The sequence below is a fragment of the Coregonus lavaretus genome, assembly GCF_964263955.1.
Source record: "Coregonus lavaretus genome assembly, chromosome: 9".
In the NCBI taxonomy this organism is placed as follows: domain Eukaryota; kingdom Metazoa; phylum Chordata; class Actinopteri; order Salmoniformes; family Salmonidae; genus Coregonus; species Coregonus lavaretus.
This window is the reverse complement of record NC_139996.1, coordinates 39,585,813-39,610,526: the sequence shown is the minus strand read 5'-3', so window position 1 is coordinate 39,610,526 and position 24,714 is coordinate 39,585,813. Positions and strand designations below refer to the sequence as shown.

Below are 24,714 nucleotides of genomic sequence, written 5' to 3'. Positions count from 1 at the left end.
GCTTCAAACAGCTGAAAATACAATATTTTTGGTTATGAAAAATATATTTCACAGCGGTTTAGATGGTACAATGATTCTCTACACTTTACTTGCTTGTGTTGTCACATAAACTGAAATTAGGGGTTACTAACATGACCTTTATGAATTTTGAAGCCCTTATGTGCTTTATGTACTTGTTTTGATTATGTAAATACCTCAAATTGACAAAAAGTGACATTAGCTGATGAAGATTATTTCATAGAACAAAATATGTAAGATCTCATAAGCCTGTGTTTACCACAGACCTTATTTTCGGCACCAGATTGCTATAACATATGATGTGGTTAGCTGATATGTAAAATACCTATCCAGGAATTGTACGATTTGGCATGCGTCCGCAATGCCTGGGCAGAGGAACGCGCCCAGAGGCTGGAGTCAAAAAGTGGCCATTTTAACCAGTTTGCTAGCTTCTTTGACTGTACCTTTTTTTGGACCATTTGGACAAAGCACCATAATAACGTCCTACATTATTATACCCAATCTCATTATTGTAAGAATCAAATGTAATATTCAGTCAAATGAAAATGTTTTGTTTTCAGTCAATTTACATAAACCCTCATAGCTGATTAATACATTCTGTATCTACTTTTTAAATAAATGACAACCAGCAGCAAGTTGGAATCTGCATTTCAAGGCCGCTTGAAGAACAGTCTCCCTAGGCCAGGGATCATCAACTAGATTCAGCCACTGGACGATTTTTTCTTGAGCGGATGATCAGGGTGGAATAACTCGACCCATTAGAATATGGAGATAGAGTGCTTATAGAGCCCCACAGTGGAGGTGTCATAATACCCATAAAACCTAGCGGTCAAACAGGGAAATTGTTCCAATCGTTTTCCCACCATTCATTTTTCCATTGGAAATTTTAGAAACACTTAAAATAAGGGCTGTGTTTCGTGTAGGCTGACCCTGGCGCGACATTTTGATAACCATGTAAATCTCTCTAGGACAAGGTGACTTTTATGGGTATTATGACTCATCCTGTGGTACTCTATTGCAGTTAATTTCTTTGACTTAATAAGTCAAATATCTTTGAGCAGTAAACAAGAAAACAAAGAGTCCCAGACAGTTTGCAATAAAACATACTAGAGAGGGGTATCATTTGCTAGGCTATCTACATTATTGGGATCATCTGGTTATCACCAGTGTTTGGAATACATTGAGTTCATTGACAAAACAGACCATGGGACGCCTTTTCACACGGAGATGTATTTGTCAAAGGTCCGCAGTGGGTCTGTGTAAACTATGCGATTATATTGGAGACAGGTTTATAACAGTGAATGTCATCTATTAATTTACTGTTATAGTATTTCTAAGTAGCAACGCAGCCATAACAGCCAGGGAAACAAATTGTTCTCATTTTAAGACAGAACATTCAGATTTTTCTGCCTGACTGTGGTGCTCTTTACCTGAATTGTTAGGAGTTTCTTGTTATCACAACAAAACAACTTATTTTGCTCGAATAGAGATATAATTCAACTGTGTTTTCTTTGAACAGAGGGGCATGGCTGAGAATGGAACATTCAGTTTTCTGCCTGAGTGTGGCGCTGTTTACAGCAATTTTCTGGATTCTCTTGTGACCAGAACAAAACTACTTATTTTACTCAACTAGAGATTTAAATAAATTGTGTTTCTTTGAAAAGGTGGGCCTGGCTGACATGAAAAATACATTAAGGGGAAAGGATCCACAGACACAGAGGCTGATTACAGAGGCTCTGATTAACCCTAATCTTTTCTCTTTCTCCCCTTCCAGAGGGCCTGAGGCTCTTGGACCACAGACCTTATTTTCGGCGTTTATCCTAAACCCTACAAAAATGGCATTCATTTCCTCGTAGGCTTTGTCCAACGAACCATGGCAGAGTTAGTGCCTATGTAGCACCTGGGGATGTGTGAAACGTACTCCTCCTCAGCCTGAAGTGTCCCCACTTGTGCCAGCGACTAGCTAGCTTTTGGTGTAGCGCCGACTGGTAAGACACTTCAGGAGTGATGCCGAATCGGGAGGAAGTGGTACTCGTTAAGCAAGAAGCGTGACACCTTTACAGTGGTGCCATGACCCGGATCCACAGTTGTGCTCAGCTGGGGTCGCTGTTGAGTAAGTTTGAAGGGTGACTGTAGAACATGGGGATGTGTGAAACTTCCTCCTCGGCCTTAAGTGTACCACTTGCGTTGCCTCATTAGCTAGCTTTTGAGGTGGCGCGATCGGTTAAGACGCTTGAGGGAGGACGGTCACGTGTGTTTGTGAGACAGAGTTCCCGAGTTCGAGACAGATATGGGCCGAATCGGGAGGAAGTGGTACTCGCTAAGCAAGCAGTCCTTTACACCTACAAAAAGACGGCATTTCTATTTTTTTATATTTACATTTACATCATTTAGCAGACGCTCTTATCCAGAGCGACTTACAAATTGGTGCATTCAACTTATGATAGCAAGTGGGACAACCACTTTTTTTCCCTTTTTTTTTTTTATGGGGGGGTGGGGGGGGGGGGGGGGGTAGAAGGATTGCTTTATACTATTCCAGGTATTCCTTAAAGAGGTAGGGTTTCAAGTGTCTCCGGAAGGTGGTCAGTGACTCCGCTGTCCTGGCGTCGTGGGGGAGCTTGTTCCACCATTGGGGTGCCAGAGCAGCAAATAGCTTTGACTGGGCTGAGCGGGAACTGTGCTTCTGTAGAGGTAGGGGAGCTAGCAGGCCAGAGGTGGATGAACGTAGTGCCCTCATTTGGGTGTAGGGTCTGATCAGAGCCTGAAGGTAAGGAGGTGCCGTTCCCCTCACAGCTCCGTAAGCAAGCACCATGGTCTTGTAGTAGATGCGAGCCTCAACTGGAAGCCAGTGGAGTGTGCGGAGGAGCGGGGTGACATGAGAGAACTTGGGAAGGTCGAACACCAGACGGGCTGCGGCGTTCTGGGTAAGTTATAGGGGTTTAATGGCACAGGCAGGGAGCCCAGCCAACAGCGAGTTGCAGTAATCCAGACGGGAGATGACAAGTGCCTGGATTAGGACCTGTGCCGCTTTCTGTGTAAGGTAGGGTCGTACTCTGCGAATGTTGTAGAGCATGAACCTGCAGGATCGGGTCACCGCTTTGATGTTAGCAGAGAACGGCAAGGCTCTTTGCACTCTGGGAGGAGGACACAATGGAGTTGTCAACCGTGATGGCGAGATCATGGAGCGGGCAGTCCTTCCCAGGGAGGAAGAGCAGCTCCGTCTTGCCGAGGTTAAGCTTGAGGTGGTGATCCGACATCCACACTGATATGTCTGCCAGACATGCAGAGATGCGATTCGCCACCTGGTTATCAGAAGGGGGAAAGGTTGTGTGTCGTCTGCGTAGCAATGATAGGAGAGACCATGTGAGGATATGACAGAGCCAAGTGACTTGGTGTATAGAGAGAATAGGAGAGGGCCTAGAACTGAGCCCTGGGGGACACCAGTGGTGAGAGCACATGGTGCGGAGACAGATTCTCGCCACGCCACCTGGTAGGAGCGACCTGTCAGGTAGGATGCAATCCAAGAGTGAGCAGCGCCGGAGATGCCCAACTCGGAGAGGGTGGAGAGGAGGATCTGATGGTTCACAGTATCAAAGGCAGCGGATAGGTCTAGAAGGATAAGAGCAGAGGAGAGAGATTTAGCTTTAGCAGTGCGGAGAGCCTCCGTGACATAGAGAAGAGCAGTCTCAGTTGAATGACCAGTCTTGAAACCTGACTGGTTTGGATCAAGAAGGTCATTCTGACAGAGATAGCAGGAGAGTTGGCTAGAGACGGCACGCTCAAGAGTTTTGGAGAGAAAAGAAAGAAGAGATACTGGTTTGTAGTTGTTGACATCGGAGGGATCGAGTGTAGGTTTTTTGAGGAGGGGTGCAACTCTCGCTCTCTTGAATACGGAAGGGACATGGCCAGCGGTCAAGGATGAGTTGATGAGCGAGGTGAGGTAAGGGAGAAGATCTCCGGAAATGGTCTGGAGAAGAGAGGAGGGGAAAGGGTCAAGCGGGCAGGTTGTTGGGCGGCCGGCCGTCACAAGTCGCAAGATTTCATCTGGAGAGAGATGGGAGAAAGAAGTCAAAGCATAGGGTAGGGCAGTGTGAGCAGGACCAGCGGTGTCATTTGACTTAATAAATGAGGATCGGATGTCGTCAACCTTCTTTTCAAAATGGTTGACGAAGTCATCCACAGAGAGGGAGGGGGGAGGGGGAGGAGGAGGAGGATTCAGCAGGGAGGATAAGGTGGCAAAGAGCTTCCTAGGGTTAGAGGCAGAGGCTTGAAATTTAGAGTGGTAGAAAGTGGCTTTAGCAGCGGAAACAGAGGAAGAGAATGTAGAGAGGAGGGAGTGAAAAGATGACAGGTCCGCAGGGAGTCTAGTTTTCCTCCATTTCCGCTCGGCTGCCCGGAGCCCTCTTCTGTGAGCTCACAATGAGTCGTCAAGCCACGGAGCAGGAGGGGAGGACCGAGCCGGCCTGGAGGATAGGGGACATAGAGAGTCAAAAGATGCAGAAAGGGAGGAGAGGAGGGTTGAGGAGGCAGAATCAGGAGATCGGAGGGAGAAGGATTTAGCAGAGGGAAGAGATGATAGGATGGAAGAGGAGAGAGTAGCGGGAGAGAGAGAGCGAAGGTTGCGACGGCACATTACCATCTGTGTAGGGGCAGAGTGAGTAGTGTTGGAGGAGAGCGAGAGAGAAAAGGATACAAAGTAGTGGTCGGAGACTTGGAGGGGAGTTGCAGTGAGATTAGTAGAACAGCATCTAGTAAAGATGAGGTCAAGCGTATTGCCTGCCTTGTGAGTAGGGGGGGACGGTGAGAGGGTGAGGTCAAAAGAGGAAAGGAGTGGAAAGAAGGAGGCAGAGAGAAATGAGTCAAAGGCAGACGTAGGGAGGTTAAAGTCACCCAGAACTGTGATGGGTGAGCCATCCTCAGGAAAGGAACTTATCAAGGCGTCAAGCTCATTGATGAACTCTCCAAGGGAACCTGGAGGGCGATAAATGACAAGGATGTTAAGCTTGAATGGGCTAGTGACTGTGACAGCATGGAATTCAAATGAGGAGATAGACAGATGGGTCAGGGGAAACAGAGAGAATGTCCACTTTGGAGAGATGAGGATTCCTGTGCCACCGCCGTGCTGACCAGATGCTCTCGGGGTATGCGAGAACACATGGTTAGACGCTCTATAGTAATGTTGTATTAACTAGGCTCTACTGTATGTCCCTGTTCTGTGTGTGTATGAACCAGTGATGATTTACTCACCCCCTACTGAACAGGAGATGAGCCAAGCCACCCTGCCTCGCTTCCTCCCAGGCTGTCTGGAGGGTAAGATACAGTATATACAGTGGGGAAAAAAAGTATTTAGTCAGCCACCAATTGTGCAAGTTCTCCCACTTAAAAAGATGAGAGAGGCCTGTAATTTTCATCATAGGTACACGTCAACTATGACAGACAAAATGAGAATTTTATTTCCAGAAAATCACATTGTAGGATTTTTAATGAATTTATTAGCAAATTATGGTGGAAAATAAGTATTTGGTCAATAACAAAAGTTTCTCAATACTTTGTAATATACCCTTTGTTGGCAATGACACAGGTCAAACGTTTTCTGTAAGTCTTCACAAGGTTTTCACACACTGTTGCTGGTATTTTGGCCCATTCCTCCATGCAGATCTCCTCTAAAGCAGTGATGTTTTGGGGCTGTCGCTGGGCAACACGGACTTTCAACTCCCTCCGAAGATTTTCTATGGGGTTGAGATCTGGAGACTGGCTAGGCCACTCCAGGACCTTGAAATGCTTCTTACGAAGCCACTCCTTCGTTGCCCGGGCGGTGTGTTTGGGATCATTGTCATGCTGAAAGACCCAGCCACGTTTCATCTTCAATGCCCTTGCTGATGGAAGGAGGTTTTCACTCAAAATCTCACGATACATGGCCCCATTCATTCTTTCCTTTACATGGATCAGTCGTCCTGGTCCCTTTGCAGAAAAACAGCCCCAAAGCATGATGTTTCCACCCCTATGCTTCACAGTAGGTATGGTGTTCTTTGGATGCAGCTCAGCATTCTTTGTCCTCCAAACACGACCAGTTGAGTTTTTACCAAAAAGTTATATTTTGGTTTCATCTGACCATATGACATTCTCCCAATCGTCTTCTGGATCATCCAAATGCACTCTAGCAAACTTCAGACGGGCCTGGACATGTACTGGCTTAAGCAGGGGGACACGTCTTGCACTGCAGGATTTGAGTCCCTGGCGGCGTAGTGTGTTACTGATGGTAGGCTTCGTTACTTTGGTTCCAGCTCTCTGCAGGTCATTCACTAGGTCCCCCTGTGTGGTCCTGGGATTTTTGCTCACCGTTCTTGTGATCATTTTGACCCCACAGGGTGAGATCTTGCGTGGAGCCCCAGATCGAGGGAGATTATCAGTGGTCTTGTACGTCTTCCATTTCTTAATAATTGCTCCCACAGTTGATTTCTTCAAACCAAGCTGCTTACCTATTGCAGATTCAGTCTTCCCAGCCTGGTGCAGGTCTACAATTTTGTTTCTGGTGTCCTTTGACAGCTCTTTGGTCTTGGCCATAGTGGAGTTTGGAGTGTGACTGTTTGAGGTTGTGGACAAGTGTCTTTTATACTGATAACAAGTTCAAACAGGTGCCATTAATACAGGTAACGAGTGGAGGACAGAGGAGCCTCTTAAAGAAGAAGTTACAGGTCTGTGAGAGCCAGAAATCTTGCTTGTTTGTAGGTGACCAAATACTTATTTTCCACCATAATTTGCAAATAAATTCATTAAAAATCCTACAATGTGATTTTCTGGAATTGTTTTTCCTCAATTTGTCTGTCATAGTTGACGTGTACCTATGATGAAAATTACAGGCCTCTCTCATCTTTTTAAGTGGGAGAACTTGCACAATTGGTGGCTGACTAAATACTTTTTTCCCCCACTGTAGGTCTCTCCATGGGTGGGAGATGGACATTTAAGCTTATCAACACTCTCTTTATTTTACTGACTTGTTGAATGATTGATCCATTCATCCCTCCATCTCTCCCCAGCCTTCCTCTCCTCTGAGGACCCAGTGAGGGTGGAGCTCAGTCAGAGAGCTGTTGAGGGACTGGTTAGGAAGAACACTTCTACAGCCAGTGAGGTGAGAGGTCACATGGTTTTGATGGTAAATATTTGTCACACAAGCTAAAGGAAATATGTTACATAATCTATGTTCATTTGCATTAGTGCAAATTGTCCACCGATATTCATGTCATTTCTCACCCCTTTTGGCTGTATGAAAGTTTATTTCCCCTCAGGCACACACATTTGTTTTCGTTATTATAAAAGTAATTTGTGTAGAATGTACTTTTTTTTTAAAGTTAGGGGCGTGAATCAGAAAACCAGTCAGTATCTGGTGTGATCACCTTTTGCCACATGCAGCGCGACACATCTCCTTCGCTTAGAGTTGATCAGGCTGTTGAATGTAGCGTTGGGACTGTTGTCCCACTCCTCTTCAATGGCTCAGCGAAGTTGCTGGATATTGGCGGGAACTGGAACACGCTGTCGGACACATCGATTCAGAGCATCCCAAACATGCTCAATGGGTGACATATCTGGTGAGTATGCAGGCCATGGAAGAACTGTAAAATGTTTAGCTTCCAGGAATTGTGTACAGATCCTTGCGACATGTGGCCGTACATTATCATGCTGAACCATGAGGTGATGGCGGTGGATGCATGGCATGACAATGGGCCTCAGGATCTCGTCACGGTATCTCTGTGCATTCAAATTGCCATCGATAAAATGCAATTGTGTTCGTTGTCTGTAGCTTATTCCTGCCCATACCATAACCCCACCTCCACGATGGGGCACTCTGTTCATAACGTTGACATCAGCAAACCGCTCGCCCACACAACGTCTTACATGCTGTCTGCCATCTGCCCGGTACAGTTGAAACCGGGATTCATCCGTGACAAGCACACTTCTCCAGTGTGCCAGTGACCATCGATGGTGAGCATTTGCCCACTGAAGTTGGTTACAATGCCGAACTGCAGTCAGGTCAAGATCCTGGTCAGGAACGATGAGCACGCAGATGAGCTTCCCTGAGACGGTTTCTGACAGTTTGTGCAGAGACTCTTCTCCTGTGCAAACCAACAGTTTCATCAGCTGTCCGGGTGGCTGGTCTCAGACGATCCTGCAAGTGAAGAAGCCGGATGTGGAGATCCTGGGCTGGCGTGGTTACACATGATCTGCGGTTGTGAGGCCGGTTGGATGTACTGCCAAATTCTCTAAAATGACATTGGAGGTGACTTATGGTGGAGAAATTAACACTCAATTCTCTGGCAAGAGCTCTGGTGGGCATTCCTGCAGTCAGCATGTCAATTGCACACTCCCTCAAAACTTGAGACATCTGTGGCATTGTGTTGTGTGACAAAACTGCACATTTTAGAGTGGCCTTGTATTGTCCCCAGCACAAGGTGCAGCTGTGTAATGATCCTGCTGTTAAATCAGCTTCTTGATGTGCACACCTGTCAGTTGAATGGATTATATTGGCAAAGGACAAATGCTCACTAACAGGGTTGTAAATACATTTGTGCATAAAATATGAGAGAAATAAGCTTTTTGTGCATATGGAACATTTCTGGGATCTTTTAGTTCAGCTCATGAAACAAGGGACCAACACTTTACATGTTGTGTTTATATTTTTTCAGTTCAGTGTAAATGTTACATGAAATGTAAATATCAAATCTGAATGGAAACCAATTTGTTAATATGTATTGGCAATAATTCACTTAATGGTGAGGCATGGAATAAATAAAAATGAATGTTGTAAATAAATACTGTGTGTAAATACTGGAGTGATGTATGATTGTTAATCAAATTGTTCATAGATCAATTTCTGATACTGTGTCCATGTGTATGCAAATACATTGAAATTACCTTGTTTTCAAGTACATATTTTCAACTTCAACTTTCAACCAAAACCGAACGTAGATTGAACGTCGGGCACAGTCGTCTTTTCAACGACATTTTGCTAGGTGGGATATCTCTCTATTATGCGGGGAATACTTTGGAACAGATTTCCAAAATTAAAATCACTTGGAGCTGATATCCTGGTGTTATAGTCTTTCACCGCATGCCCCTTCTTTGCTCAGAAAACTTTGGAGGGGGGGGGCAAATCCAATCAACCGCGGTACGCCAGTTAGGAAGCCTGCCCTAGGCAGACTTGTTGCGTCCTACAATGTATCAATGCTCTTGCCTAGTGTCGGGTTTAGGAGACTATTTGAAGAAAGGTGTCCATGTGCGCGCACGCAATTACATCTTTTTAGTCGCGCGCTGTCTATCGTAAGGTGAGAAAGCAGCAAGTGAAGACATTTACGAAGAGCAATTTGCTGCAACAAAGGTATGTAGGCTTTGTCCAATAATTTCTCAGGAATATAGCTATTAGGCTATATTTTATTTCTTAGGTTCTGCACCGTGTTGTATTTTCATCACGTTTAAATAGCTACAAACCTGCAACAAAGAAGAGTTTTGGACGCATGTCAGTCAACTAGCTACCGTTCGCATAGCTGGCAACATTAGCTAACTAGCTAACTAACATTCGCTAGATAATAAATTAGATGCAATGGCAATTGGATTAGCTAGCAAGTGCTTTGCATGCCCGATCAAGCAATCAAGTGCAAGACTGGCCACACACTTATGTAAATGAGTTTGATAAACCACCAGTCACATTGTTTTGTTTTCCCCTCTGCCCTCATTTACAGTAGCACCACCTTCAGCATCTAGCTATTTGCAGATATGGTAACAGCAGTGCAGTGTGTGATAGCCAAGTTGCTGGCCCCCCTATGGAGAAAGGTAGAGGAGGATGAAGAGGATGGGTTCGATGGGGCAGGTAAGTCTACAAATGAGCTCACCAAGCAGCCTGACAGCTTCTCAATGCACCTGTCCTGTTTCAGTCAACAGCAAATGAATGCTATAAATCCCAGAATGAGATAGATCCAACACTGCCAGTGCCTACGACCCGCCTGTTCTCAGGGGAATTTTAAGTACTTTTGTGTCAAAAACCTCCAAATGATTTGGTGAAAACCCTTAACATTTACGTTTTTCAATGCAATGATCAATGACCAGTCATAATCTTTTGTGTGTCAGCGATGGAGGAGATCCGCAACGTGCGCTGCGGCGTGGTGACCCTACTGTGTCAGGACTACGGCATGATCGACGACGAAGTCTACTTCACCACTGGAGAGGTGCTGGGAGGGGTGCCACTCAGGGTCGGGGATGCAGTCAACGGCCTTGCAGTACGAGACAGTGCCCAAGGAGGGTGGAAAGCACTGAGGGTGAGACACTTTGACCAAGGCTGCACTTTAACCAGTATGTTTTTGTTATGTATGAAGATGAGACCTTGGCTGGGTCTCACTACATTAAATTGGTTCCTTACTCCGTATCCTGGCCTACATTACAATTTCCAGGTGAAATGACTAGAGCCTGACTGATATGGGATTTTTTGGTCCGATTTTAGAGTGGAAATATTCACAGATAATCGATATCTGCTGATATTTTTATTATAGCTGGAATAATAAAATAAAAACGAATGTATGGATTGTGCTTAAAACAGCCCTACAAAGATACTCAAAGCTGATTTCTTAAATTTGAGGAAAGAACATTAATGTGAACTTCGTAAAATACTCTTCCACAGCTAGTTAGCTGGCTAGATAGCTAGCACTCGTCATGGAAACGGGGTTGGCGAAAAGTGAATTTGGACCAGTCCCTGAAAAGTGACAACACATGCATCAAAGCGTAGCTATGAAGCACTACTTTGTAACCTGCTATGTGTCTCTGAAATCATTTGAATGACGGAGCTTGAGGAATACCCTTCGCAAAGAACAAATATAACACACCAGATTTCGTGGGCTTCACTAAAGGGCTGTAACGTTAATGTTACCACAGAGTTGAACATTCTGCTTGCTTTACGTTTGGGCATAGCATCCATTGTTTGTCCCAACACCCTACCATGACACTTCACGTAACAGTATATGGCCAGTGCACATTTTTTGCACTTTATTGAGCTGGCAAGCGTATATCTACTCAGCACTCACTGTAGACGCAGTAACAGTTAGTTCACAGTAGTTCTCTCCTCTCCGACAGGTGTAGTTGGGTGATAGTGTCAAGTCTTGCTGTAGTGCCAAGGCACCATAGGCTTATAGCCATGTAAAGAGTGCCCTCTTCAGGAAGAATAATGAAAAAAAAAAAAAAAGTCAAATTCCATGAGGGGGGGGGGGGGGGGGGTTTGTGTGTGTTTTCTCCGCATGTTATATCGGTCCTTTTCGGTGGATAAAATGCAGATACAAATACATCCGTAAAAGGCTAATGTCAGCCGTTAATATTGGTCAACCGATTAATCGGTTGGGCTCTAGAAATGACTAGGTGTCAAGTCTTTTTTTATTTTATTTTATTTTTTAAATCAGTGGTTGTGAAGGAATGGGACACATCCCCCTTGTTTGTCATGAATGTTACAACCATAGCGATACATACATACATACATACATACATACTATGTTCTGTGGTTACAATTGTGGCCATTCCGTTCCTCAGGTGGAGAAGAACGCTGATGCCTGGGAGGATGGAGGGAGAGGAGCCTCCCTGGAGGCAGACTGCAACCAGCTCCGTCCTCTGATTGGCACCGTGACGTCATGTGACAGGGATGGTGGCTTCATCAATCAGACCACTTTTTTTCCAAGACATGCTCTTTGTGATGGTACTGTCAACGATAGAAATAGATTTACTTCTATTTATGTTCTACTATTCTATTTCTATGCTGCCAACCTGTCCCAGATGCTATACCCGTTTAGCCTTTAATTTCCTATTCTGTGCTTCCTTTTTTCAATTCCTTGCTCCTGTCCATCAGGTTTTGAACCCATGAAAGGGGACTGGGTCCAGGCCCAGTACTTTATTAGTCCCACCCAGTGGAGCAGCCAGGCCCGCTCTGTGTCCCCCTTACGCTACCGCCGCATGGACCAGGTCAGTCCCTCCTCTAGAACCCTGTTCATTTATTCATTAATGAATTCCTTGCAAATGGCATTCCAACTTTGTCTCACAGAAGACATGGCAACATACACTACCTAAATGTTTCCTGCCCATGGACTTTGATCTATAGTCCAATTATCAACCTCAAGTCCACATTAATGTGATGATACAAACTTCTAGACTCACCCCCTTCTCTGCACTCAACCTCCCTTACCCAGGTGCGAGTGTCCAGTGTGTTTGGCAGCAGTGGGGTGGTGGAGGACAGTGTGTTCTTCAGCCTGGACAACCTGCTGCTCCCGGCCGGGTACCGTCCCTCCCCTGGGGACATGGTCAGCCTGGTGGTGGTGGAGAGCAGCCAGTCCTTCTACTGCTGGAGGGCTCTGTGCATGGCTCCCAGCGAACACAGGTAAATAACAACAACAACAACAACAACAAACCCTATTGAGACTTATCAATGAAATGACCCATGATGGTCTCATGGCATTATCAGGAAGCCCACCATGTATGTTGTTGGGTGAAATCTCAGGAAGAATTCTCATGGTATTAAAGGCTGATAATGAATTAGGACTCGGGCCACTAACCTACACCATTACTCTCTGGTCTTTTTCCTCTTACAGTATGAATACTGCCAATACCAGGTCCATCCCAGAGGCGGAGATCAATAGTCTCCTGGAGGGCAAGGGGGGCCTGGTGGTTGGCGACAAGACCCACTTTGGGGCTCTGCTGTTGGGAGAGAGCCGGGAGCTGGTGGTCTGGATACAGTGAGTCAGCCATGGAGTGTCTACTTGTCTTAAATGAGAGAGCTCTACCCTGTACATCTGTAAATACCCTGATGAAGGCTTTTGTAGAAATGTTTATTTTACATTTCATTTACATTTCAGTCATTTAGCAGACGCTCTTATCCAGAGCGACTTACAGGAGCAATTAGGGTTAAGTGCCTTGCTCAAGGGCACATCGACAGATTTTTCACCTAGTCGGCTTGGGGATTAGAACCAGCGACCTTTCGGTTACTGGCACAACGCTCTTAACCACTAAGCTACCTGCTGCCATTTTACAGTGCATTCGGAAAGTATTCAGATCCCTTCCCTTTTCCACATTTTGTTACGCTACAGCCTTATTCTAAAATGTATTTGAAAAATGTTTTTCCTCATCAGTCTACACACAATACCCAATAAAGGTTTTTAGAAATGTTTGCTAATTTATTAAAAATAAAAAACAGAAACACCTTATTTACGTATGTATTCAGACCCTTTGCTATGAGACTCGAAAATGCGCTCAGGTGCATCCTGTTTCCATTGATCATCCTTGAGATGTTTCTACAACTTGATTGGAGTCCACCTGTGGGAAATTCAATTGATTGGACATGATTTGGAAAGGCACACACCTGTCTATATAAGGTTCCACAGTTGACAGTGCATGTCAGAGCAAAAACCAAGCCATGAAGTCGAATGAATTGTCCGTAGAGCTCCGAGACAGGATTGTGTCGCGGCACAGATCTGGGGAAGGGTACCAAAACATTTCTGCAGCATTAAAGGTCCCCAAGAACACAGTTGCCTCCGTCGTTCTTACATGGAAGAAGTTTGGAACCACCAAGACTCTTCCTAGATCTGGCTGCATGGCCAAACTGAGCAATCGGGAGAGAAGGGCCTTGGTCAGGGAGGTGACCTAGAACCCAGAGTTCCTCTGTGGAGATGGGAGAACCTTCCAGAAGGACAACCATCTCTGCAGCACTCCACCAATCAGGCCTTTATGGTAGAGTGGCAAGACGGAAGCCATTCCTCAGTAAAAGGCACATGACAGCCCGCTTGGAGTTTGCCAAAAGGCACCTAAAGGACTCTCAGACTATGAGAAACAAGATTCTCTGGTCTGATGAAACCAAGATTGAACTCTTTGGCCTGAATGCTAAGTGTCACGTCTGGAGGAAACCTGGCACCACCCCTACGGTGAAGCATGGTGGTGGCAGCATCATGCTGTGGGGATGTTTTTTAGCGGCAGGGACAGGGAGACTAGTCAGGATCGAGGGAAGGATGAACAGAGCAAAGTACAGAGAGATCCTTGATGAAAACCTGCCCCAGAGCGCTCAGGACCTCAGACTGGGGCGAAGGTTCACCTTCCAACAGGACAACGACCCTAAGCACACAGCCAAGACAACGCAGGAGAGGCTTCGGGACAAGTCTTTGAATGTCCTTGAGTGGCCCAGCCAGAGCTCGGACTTGAACCCGATCTATCATCTCTGGAGAGACCTGAAAATAGCTGTGCAGCGACGCTCCCCATCCAACCTGACAGAGCTTGAGAGGATCTGCAGAGAAGAATGGGAGAAACTCTCCAAATACAGGTGTGCCAAGCTTGTAGCGTCATGCTCGAGGCTGTAATCGCTGCCAAAGGTGCTTCAACAAAGTACTGAGTAAAGGGTCTGAATACTTATGTAAATGTAATATTTCTGTTTTTATTTTTTTTTATAAATGTGCAAACATTTCTAAAAACTAGTTTTTGCTTTGTCATTATGGAGTATTGTGTGTAGATTGAGGGTGTGGTAAACCATGGGGTGTTGGGTTTGAGTGCACAGAGATTGACAAGGGAGGTTCTAGTCAGAACACGCCTTTACTGGACAACATAAAATAAACGTAACAACAAAAAAACGTAGGGTTGGCTCGGTCCTTCTTCTGGGCCGCCTCCTCGCATTCGGTTCTGTCCCCTGGGAGCTTTGTTCCCGTCTGTAGGCTCACTCCCTGCCTCCCTTTTTCTCTACCACGGTGCTCCATTTATGTGGCCTGCATGGCTGGTTGGCACTCCCCCTAATTGTTGCCGTCGGGGTGCCCAGCCCGGGTACTCCCAGCAGAGGTCGCGGCACGTACCTCCCCTGTATCATTTTACATTTACATTTTTAGTCATTTAGCAGACGCTCTTATCCAGCGACTTACAGTTAGAGTGCATACATTATTTTTATATTTTTTCATACTGGCCCCACGGGGGAATCGAACCCACAACCCTGGCGTTGCAAGCGCCATGCTCTACCAACTGAGCTACACCAACCCCCGGGGTAGACCTCCCGGGATACCACGAGAAAAAAACAATTTAATCAATTTTAGAATAAGGCTATAACGTAACAAAATCTGGAAAAAGTAAAGGGGTCTGAATACTTTCCGAATGCACTGTAATAATATTTAAGCACAATTTTTAGCACCATTGTCCTACCAAGACTTGCTGAATATCATTTTATTGTGAGACTTATTTAACCTTTTATTTCATCAGGTGAGCCCAGAATTACATAAATCACAGAAATAAATGCATCCAAAATGCAAGCAGAAAGAAAACACGGTCATGAAAACAAACGTATTCATCAGTAATAAGGTCCTCAATGAGCTTTCTGAATTGACCTAGAGGCACCAAAACATTTAATTTAATAACATTTTAACGATTGTTCCACAAATACAATGCAAAAAAGCTAAAAGCTGATTTACCGAACTCTGTAGAGACTGAAGGAATTTCCAGAGTTGGCCATCCCTGAGACTGGGTTTGGTAACTCATATGTGTAAAGGTTAGTAATGATGTTAAATATGGTGGGAGTTTTGCTAAAAGGGCTTTATAAATGAAATCATAGCAATGTATCAACCTACGTGACATCAGGGGGCCAACCATGCAGTGATGAGTACTAAACCTGTTGCCCATAATAAAGCGTAGTACGCTGTTATAAACTGCATTTAACGGCTTTAATGAAGTGGCAGCTGCGTTCATATAGATGATGTCGCCATAGTCTAGGACCCGTAGGAACATCGATTGAATAATCTGCTTTCTACTATTTAGCAAGAGGCATGACCTATTTCTATAGAAGAAGCTTCTTAACTAAATCTATCTATACTGAACAACAATATAAATGCAACATGCAACAATTTAATAGATTTTTACTGAGTTGCAGTTCATATGAGGAAATCACTAAATTTAAATAAATAAATTAGACCATAATCTATGGATTTCACATGACTGGGAATACAGATATGCATCTGTTGGTCACAGATACCTTTTAAAAAAAGGACCTCACATTGGGCTTCAGGATCTCGTCACGTTTTTTTTCGCATTCAAATTGCCATCGATAAAATTCTATTGTGTTAGTTGTCCGTAGCTTATGCCTGCCCATACCATAACCCCACCGCCACCATGGGGCACTCTGTTCACAACGTTGACATCAGCAAACCGCTCGCCCACATGACGCCATACATGTGGTCTGTGGCCGGTTGGACGTACTGCTAAATTCTCTGAAACAACGTTGGAGGCGGCTTATGGTAGAGAAATGAACATTAATTTCTCTGGAAACAGCTCTGTTGGACATTCCTGCAGTCAGCATGCCAATTGCACGCTCCTTCAACTTGAGACATCTGTGGTGTTGTGTGACAAAACTGCACATTTTAGAGTGGCCTTTTATTGTCCCCAGCACAAGGTGCACCTGTGTAATGATCATGCTGTTTTCTTGATATTCCACAGCTGTCAGGTGGATGGATTGTCTTGGCAAAGGAGAAATGCTCACTAACAGGGATGTAAACAGATTTGGGCACAACATTTGTGAGAAGCTTTTTGTGCATATGGAACATTTCTTGGATCTTTTATTTCAGCTCATGAAACATGTGACCAACACTTTACATGTTGCGTTTATATTTTTGTATATTTATGCCCAGATATTTGTAAGCAGGGACACGATCAATATGGGCACCATTTAAAGTACATGTGCTTAAATCATCAGTTATTTGTATGCGCTCTAGAGAACAATATATACTTAGTTTTTCCTGCATTCAATACTAATTTCAGGTCAAGAAGGTTTTTCTGTAAAACAGTGAAGGCAGACTGTAGTTCAGATAGAGCCTGGTCAACCGTGGTGGCAATACCATACACAACAGTATCATCGGTATACAAGTGGTTACAATTTTTTCAATATTGCGAATGTAAAAAGTACAGGACTAGGGTTGGGCAATTATGGCCTAAAAATCATATCTAAAAATCATATTTCTTCAAACTTATGGGCGATTCAGGACATATCTCAATTAAAAAAACATAATAATAATGTTCTCTAAATAAGCGACGTTGTACAATTAAAGGTAAATTACACTGCATTTCAAACGGTCAGCAATAATCGAATGAATTCAGGGCTTGTGAAGTTATACCTAGGCTAAATGTAATCCTTCCACAACCAGAAGACCCACTAATAACTTTATTTTATCAAAATAGTTTAACCTGCTTTTTTTTGTTGTTGCTACAAATGGATCTAGAAACATGCAATAATGCACATTCACTAATAATGACTAACTTCTTGTAGCAGGCATTAGGCTATAGAAAATTAACACGGGTCTCATCAACATTCTCTCAAGCCTACATGCTAGTGATTAGCCAGCTAATCTTTATATTTCAAATTTAGCCAACTTGGATTTGTTTGCTAGCTTACAAGGCAGAACAGTTTTTAATTGTTATGAACACACCCTTAGGTCTGTCTCCAACTGTTTGAAAAGCATGTTAGTCTGTCCACTTTGTTCAGATGTTGAATTCAAGTGGCCTACGTTATTTCTCCGAAAAATAACGACTTGCCAATTCCTTATATAATTGTGTTTTTATGCTTATTGTACATTTATAAAACACAGACTAGACGGCTAGTATAAGTCTTTAGCTATAATGCTGCTAGCGGTACGTGGTCCACCAATGGCGCACGCGACAAACTGAGCATTCATTTTCCAGAATCAATGTTAATTGATACTCTCGTTTTAGTAGTGTCTGCTCTGCGTGCAATTGAGTAGTTGAGACATAAAAAGGGTATCGTTATAAAAGTTAACTTCTCCTCTATTACAGTAAAATCTCAGTGTTTTGGTGTCAATATGACTGATTCTGTTGGACCAAACCTCAAATGCAAATAGTGAGTTGAAACCGCTTGTCAGAGAGGAAGATGTGATCTCTCAACTTTATTGGCATGTGAGGCAGGGGGAGAGGCTTGGGGGGGTGTGTGTGTGTGTAAACCATAGAGGAAGAGGCGAAGCGAGAGGTTTCACTCAAGCTAAAATCTGTCCAAAATAAGCCTGACGCGTTTCTATGGGCTTGTTTTGGACCTAAGCTTGTCGCCTGCCTTCTTGCCTTTGTGACAACGACTCCCATTGTTAGGGTGGAGACGTGCATCTCGTCGTTATACAGTACCAGTCAAAAGTTTGGACACCTACTCATTCAAGGATTTTTCTTTATTTTTACTATGTTCTGCATTGTAGAATAATAGGGAAGACATCAAAACTAAGAAATAACACATATAGAATCATGTAGTAACCAGAAAAGTGTTAAACAAATCAAAATATATTTTAGATTCTTCAAAGTAGCCACCCTTTGTCTTTATGACAGCTTTGTTCAGTCTTGGCATTCTCTCAACCAGCTTCACCTGGAATGCTTTTCCAACAGTCTTGAAGGAGTTCCCACATATGCTGAGCACTTGTTGGTTGCTTTTCCTTCACTCTGCGGTCCAACTCATCCCAAACCATCTCAATTGGGTTGAGGTCGGGTGATTGTGGAGGCCAGGCCATCTGATGCAGCACATCACTCTCCTTCTTGGTAAAATAGCCCTTACACAGCCTGGAGGTGTATTGGGTCATTGTCCTGTTGAAAAACAAATGATAGTCCTACTAAGCACAAACCAGATGGGATGGCCTATCGCAGCAGAATGCTGTGGTAGCCATGCTGGTTAAGTGTGCCTTGAATTCTAAATAAATCACAGACCGTGTCACCAGCAAAGCACCATCACACCTCCTCCATGCTTCACGGTGGCAACCACACATGCGGAGATCATCCGTTCACCTACTCTGTGTCTCACAAAGACACAGCAGTTGGAACCAAAAATCATCAGACCAAAGTACAGAATTCCACCGGTCTAATGTCCATTGCTCGTGTTTCTTCTTATTGGTGTCCTTTAGTAGTGGTTTCTTTGCAGCAAAATTGACCATGAAGGCCTGATTCACGCAGTCTCCTCTGAACAGTTGATGTTGAGATGTGTCTGTTACTTGAACTCTGTGAAGCATTTATTTGGGCTGCGATTTCTGAGGCTGGTAACTCTAATGAACTTATCCTCTGCAGTAGAGGTAACTCTGGGACTTCCTTTCCTGTGGCGGTCCTCATGAGAGCCAGTTTCATCATAGCGCTTGATGGTTTTTGCGACTGCACTTGAAAGACCTTCATGTCTTAAAGTAATGATGTACTGTTGTTTCTCTTTGCATATTTGAGCTGTTCTTGCCATAATATAGACTTGGTATTTTACCAAATAGAGCTATCTTCTGTATACCACCCCTACCTTGTCACAACACAACTGATTGGCTCAAATGCATTAAGAAGGAAAGAAATTCCACAAATTAAGTCATACCTGTTAATTGAAATGCATTCCAGGTGACTACCTCATGAAGCTAGTTAAGAGTGTGCAAAGCTGTCATCAAGGCAAAGGGTGGCTACTTTGAAGAATCTCAAATATAAAATATATTTTGATTTGTTTAACACTTTTTTTTTGGTTACTACATGATTCCTAATGTGTTCTTTTATAGTTTTGATGTCTTCACTATTATTCTACAATGTAGACAATAGTAAAAATAAAGAAAAACCCTGTAATGAGTAGGTGTGTCCAAACTTTTGACTGTTACTGTATATACAGTGAGGGAAAAAAGTGTTTGATCCCCTGCTGATTTTGTACGTTTCCCACTGACAAAGACATGATCAGTCTATAATTTTTATGGTAGGTTTATTTGAACAGTGAGAGACAGAATAACAACAACAAAATCCAGAAAAATGCATGTCAAAAATGTTATAAATTGATTTGCATTTTAATGAGGGAAATAAGTATTTGACCCCTCTGCAAAACATGACTTAGTACTTGGTGGCAAAACGCTTGTTGGCAATCACAGAGGTCAGACGTTTCTTGTAGTTGGCCACCAGGTTTGCACACATCTCAGGAGGGATTTTGTCCCACTCTTCTTTGCAGATCTTCTCCAAGTCATTAAGGTTTCGAGGCTGACGTTTGGCAACTCGAACCTTCAGCTCCCTCCACAGATTTTCTATGGGATTAAGGTCTGGAGACTGGCTAGGCCACTCCAGGACCTTAATGTGCTTCTTCTTGAGCCACTCCTTTGTTGCCTTGGCCGTGTATTTTGGGTCATTGTCATGCTGGAATACCCATCCACGACCCATTTTCAATGCCCTGGCTGAGGGAAGGAGGTTCTCACCCAAGATTTGACGGTACATGGCCCCGTCCATAGTCCCGTTGATGCGGTGAAGTTGTCCTGTCCCCTTAGCCGAAAAACACCCCCAAAGCATAATGTTTCCACTTCCATGTTTGACGGTGGGGATGGTGTTCTTGGGGTCATAGGCAGCATTCCTCCTTCTCCAAACACACCCAGTTCTCCTCTGAATCATTCAGATGGTCATTGGCAAACTTCAGACGGACCTGTATATGTGATTTCTTGAGCAGGGGGACCTTGCGGGCGCTGCATGATTTCAGTCCTTCACGGCGTAGTGTGTTACCAATTGTTTTCTTGGTGACTATGGTCCCAGCTGCCTTGAGATCATTGACAAGATCCTCCCGTGTAGTACAAAATCAGCAGGGGATCAAATACTTGTTTTCCCTCACTGTATATACAGTTGAAGTCGGAAGTTTACATACACCTTAGCCAAATACATTTAAACTCAGTTTTTCACAATTCCTGACATTTAATCATAGTAAAAATTTACTGTCTTAGGTCAGGTAGGATCACCACTTTATTTTAAGAATGTGAAATGTCGGAATAATAATAGAGAGAATGATTGATTTATTTCATTTGGTAGCATTGCCTTTAAATTGTTTAACTTGGGTCAAACGTTTTGGGTAGCCTTCCACAAGCTTCCCACAATAAGTTGGGTGAATTTTGGCCCATTCCTCCTGACATAGCTGGTGTAACTGAGTCAGGTTTGTAGGCCTCCACGCTTTTTCAGTTCTGCCCACACTAGGAGACAGAACGCGTCTCCTTCCTGAGCGGTATGACGGCTGCGTGGTCGCATGGTGTTTATACTTGCGTACTATTGTTTGTACAGATGAACGTGGTACCTTCAGGTGTTTGGAAATTGCTCCCAAGGATGAACCAGACTTGTGGAGGTCTACAGTTTGGCTGATTTCTTTTGATTTCCCCATGATATCAAGCAAAGAGGCACTGAGTTTGAAGGTAGGCCTTGAAATACATCCACAGGTACACCTCCAATGGACTCAAATGATGACAATTAGCCTATCAGAAGCTAAAGCCATGACATCATTTTCTGGAATTGTCCAAGCAGTTTAAAGGCACAGTCAACTTAGTTTATGTAAACTTCTGACCCACTGGAATTGTGATACAGTGAAATAATCTGTCTGTAAACAATTGTTGGAACAATGACTTGTGTCATGCACAAAGTAGATGTCCTAACCAACTTGCCAAAACTATAGTTTGTTAACAAGACATTTGTGGAGTGGTTGAAAAATGATTTTTAATGACTAACCTAGTGTACGTAAACATCCAACTTCAACTGTGTATGTGTGTGTGTGTATATATATATATATATATATATATATATATATATATATATATATATATATATATATATATACACACACACACAGTGGGGAGAACAAGTATTTGATACACTGCCTGTTTTGCAGGTTTTCCTACTTACAAAGCATGTAGAGGTCTGTAATTTTTATCATAGGTACACTTCAACTGTGAGAGACGGAATCTAAAGCAAAAATCCAGAAAATCACATTGTATGATTTCTAAGTAATTAATTTGCATTTTATTGCATGACATAAGTATTTGATACATCAGAAAAGCAGAACTTAATATTTGGTACAGAAACCTTTGTTTGCAATTACAGAGATCATATGTTTCCTGTAGGTCTTGACCAGGTTTGCACACACTGCAGCAGGGATTCTGGCCCACTCCTCCATACAGACCTTCTCCAGATCCTTCAGGTTTCGGGGCTGTCGCTGGGCAATACAGACTTTTAGCTCCCTCCAAATATTTTCTATTGGGTTCAGGTCTGGAGACTGGCTAGGCCGCTCCAGGACCTTGAGATGCTTCTTACGGAGCCACTCCTTAGTTGCCCTGGCTGTGTGTTTCGGGTCGTTGTCATGCTGGAAGACCCAGCCACGACCCATCTTCAATGCTCTTACTGAGGGAAGGAGGTTGTTGGCCAAGATCTTGCGATACATGGCCCCATCCATCCTCCCCTCAATACGGTGCAGTCGTCCTGTCCCTTTTGCAGAAAAGCATCCCCAGAGAATGATGTTTCCACCTCCATGCTTCACGGTTGGGATGGTGTTCTTGGGGTTGTACTCATCCTTCTTCTTCCTCCAAACACGGCGAGTGGAGTTTAGACCAAAAAGCTCTATTTTTGTCTCATCAGACCACATGACCTTCTCCCATTCCTCCTCTGGATCATCCAGATGGTCATTGGCAAACTTCAGACGGGCCTGGACATACGCTGGCTTGAGCAGGGGGACCTTGCGTGCGCTGCAGGATTTTTATCCATGACGGCGTAGTGTGTTACTAATGGTTTTCTTTGAGACTGTGGTCCCAGCTCTCTTCAGGTCATTGACCAGGTCCTGCCGCACCTTCCTCATGATCATTGATGCCCCACAAGGTGAGATCCTGCATGGAGCCCCAGACCGAGGTTGATTGACCGTCATGTTGAACTTCTTCCATTTTTTCTAATAATTGTGCCAACAGTTGTTGCCTTCTCACCAAGCTGCTTGCCTATTGTCCTGTAGCCCATCCCAGCCTTGTGCAGGTCTACAATTTTATCCCTGATGTCCTTACACAGCTCTCTGGTCTTGGCCATTGTGGAGAGGTTGGAGTCTGTTTGAGTGTGTGGACAGGTGTCTTTTATACAGGTAACGAGTTCAAACAGGTGCAGTTAATACAGGTAATGAGTGGAGAACAGGAGGGCTTCTTAAAGAAAAACTAACAGGTCTGTGAGAGCTGGAATTCTTACTGGTTGGTAGTTGATCAAATACTTATGTCATGCAATAAAATGCAAATTAATTACCTAAAAATCATACAATGTGATTTTCTGGATTTTTGTTTTAGATTCTGTCTCTCACAGTTGAAGTGTACCTATGATAAAAATTACAGACCTCTACATGCTTTGTAAGTAGGAAAACCTGCAAAATCGGCAGTGTATCAAATACTTGTTCTCCCCACTGTGTGTGTGTGTGTAAATGGGGAGGTGCATGCAGCACAGAAGGAGTGAAAGAGACAAGACCAAAAATACATCACGAGAACAAGCGGACATAAACGCTCATTAAAAACAAAAAATAACAAACCTTGATTCTTGCGATACAGGCATTTCACCATGATTACTACACATTTAGATAGCTGGCTGCTGGACTAACTTACCAATCTATAAAATGTTAGCTGACATGGGCTAATTGAGTTACTGTCAGTGACTGACATGACAAGATAGAAACTGCTGATGCACAGCCAAATTTCGAAATTGCACCTTGTGCAATTGCCCATCCTTGAGCTGTAGATACTTGCAGCCTGGTCTAGGACAATTGAGGAAAGCCTATGAATTAGCAGTATGTGATCAACAGTATCAAAGGCCTTTGAAGAGGGCAGCACAATGTTACTTTTTATCCATTCAATTAACCACATTTATAACTAGGGATGCAGTTCAATGACCTGGTCTAAAACCTAACTGATGTACATTTAGAACACATTTCATAGCTAAGAAAGATCTGAGAATTAATCAAGAATTCTAATATTTTAGCTAGACAAGGAAGTTTTGAAATAGGGCGATTTTAGTTATTTAGGTTACAAGGGTCACCGCCTTTGTGAAAGGGGAGTACATGAGCCGCCTTCCAAACCTTGGGGATAGTACCAGACAGTGGAGGCTGCTGACGGGAGGACGACTCATAATAATGGCTGGAACTAAGCGAATGGAATGGCATCAAACACATGGAAACGATGTGTTTGATGTTGTTGATACCTTTCCTCCTGTGGTACCAGGAATAGTCATCAGGTTAAAAATATGGGTTAATGATTCTGCAATCGGGGGGCAGAGAGCTGCAGAAAAAATTGATCAAGCAAATACATATATTTTAAACAAGGCATCTAGCACATCACAGGTAGTAAATTGTTTAAATACATGTTTTAAAAACAACACTTAGTTGACAGGTTAAGCGCCAAGTCAGGTAGAGGTTGGGAGAGGGAAGAGCAGTCGATAAAATGCTTGAGTCAGACAGAACTTGCTCCAAAATTTAGAAGGATCACCAGCAGTAATAGAGAGGGCTTAAAATTGTGCTTGAATGGGCCTCCCGAGTGGCGCAGCGGTCTAAGACCCGTGTTCGGGTCACTACAGACCCGTGTTCGATCCCAGGCTGTGTCGCAGCCGGGCGCGACCTGCCGTTGTCTTGGCTGTGTGTTAGGGTCATTGTCCTGAGCGCTCTGGAGCAGGTTTTCATCAAGGATATCTCTGTACTTCGACTCCGTTCATCTTTCCCTCGATCCTGACTAGTCTCCCAGTACCTGCCACTGAAAAATATCCCCACAGCATGATGCTTCACCGTAGGGATGGTGCCAGGTTTTCTCCAGACGTGACGCTTGGCATTCAGGCCAAAGAGTTCCATCTTGGTTTCATCAGACCAGAGAATCTTGAGAGTCCTTTAGGTGCCTTTTGGCAAACTCCAAGCCGGCTGTT

The 24,714-nt window shown here is 43.9% G+C and overlaps 1 protein-coding gene across 1 annotated transcript in view; it reads left to right on the top strand.

Annotated features, from left to right (window-relative positions):
- Positions 1 to 9,786: 9,786 nt before the first annotated feature.
- Positions 9,787 to 24,714, top strand: part of mov10l1 (Mov10 like RNA helicase 1) — a gene marked incomplete at both ends in the record, with an annotated part of 29,000 nt that continues 14,072 nt past the window's right edge. Inside the window, 6 exons of the mRNA XM_084169298.1 lie at positions 9,787 to 9,880; positions 10,138 to 10,325; positions 11,581 to 11,680; positions 11,894 to 12,006; positions 12,231 to 12,418; positions 12,630 to 12,773. Coding sequence (XP_084025424.1) covers positions 9,787 to 9,880; positions 10,138 to 10,325; positions 11,581 to 11,680; positions 11,894 to 12,006; positions 12,231 to 12,418; positions 12,630 to 12,773 — 827 coding nt within the window. The remainder of the gene's footprint in view (positions 9,881 to 10,137; positions 10,326 to 11,580; positions 11,681 to 11,893; positions 12,007 to 12,230; positions 12,419 to 12,629; positions 12,774 to 24,714) is intronic.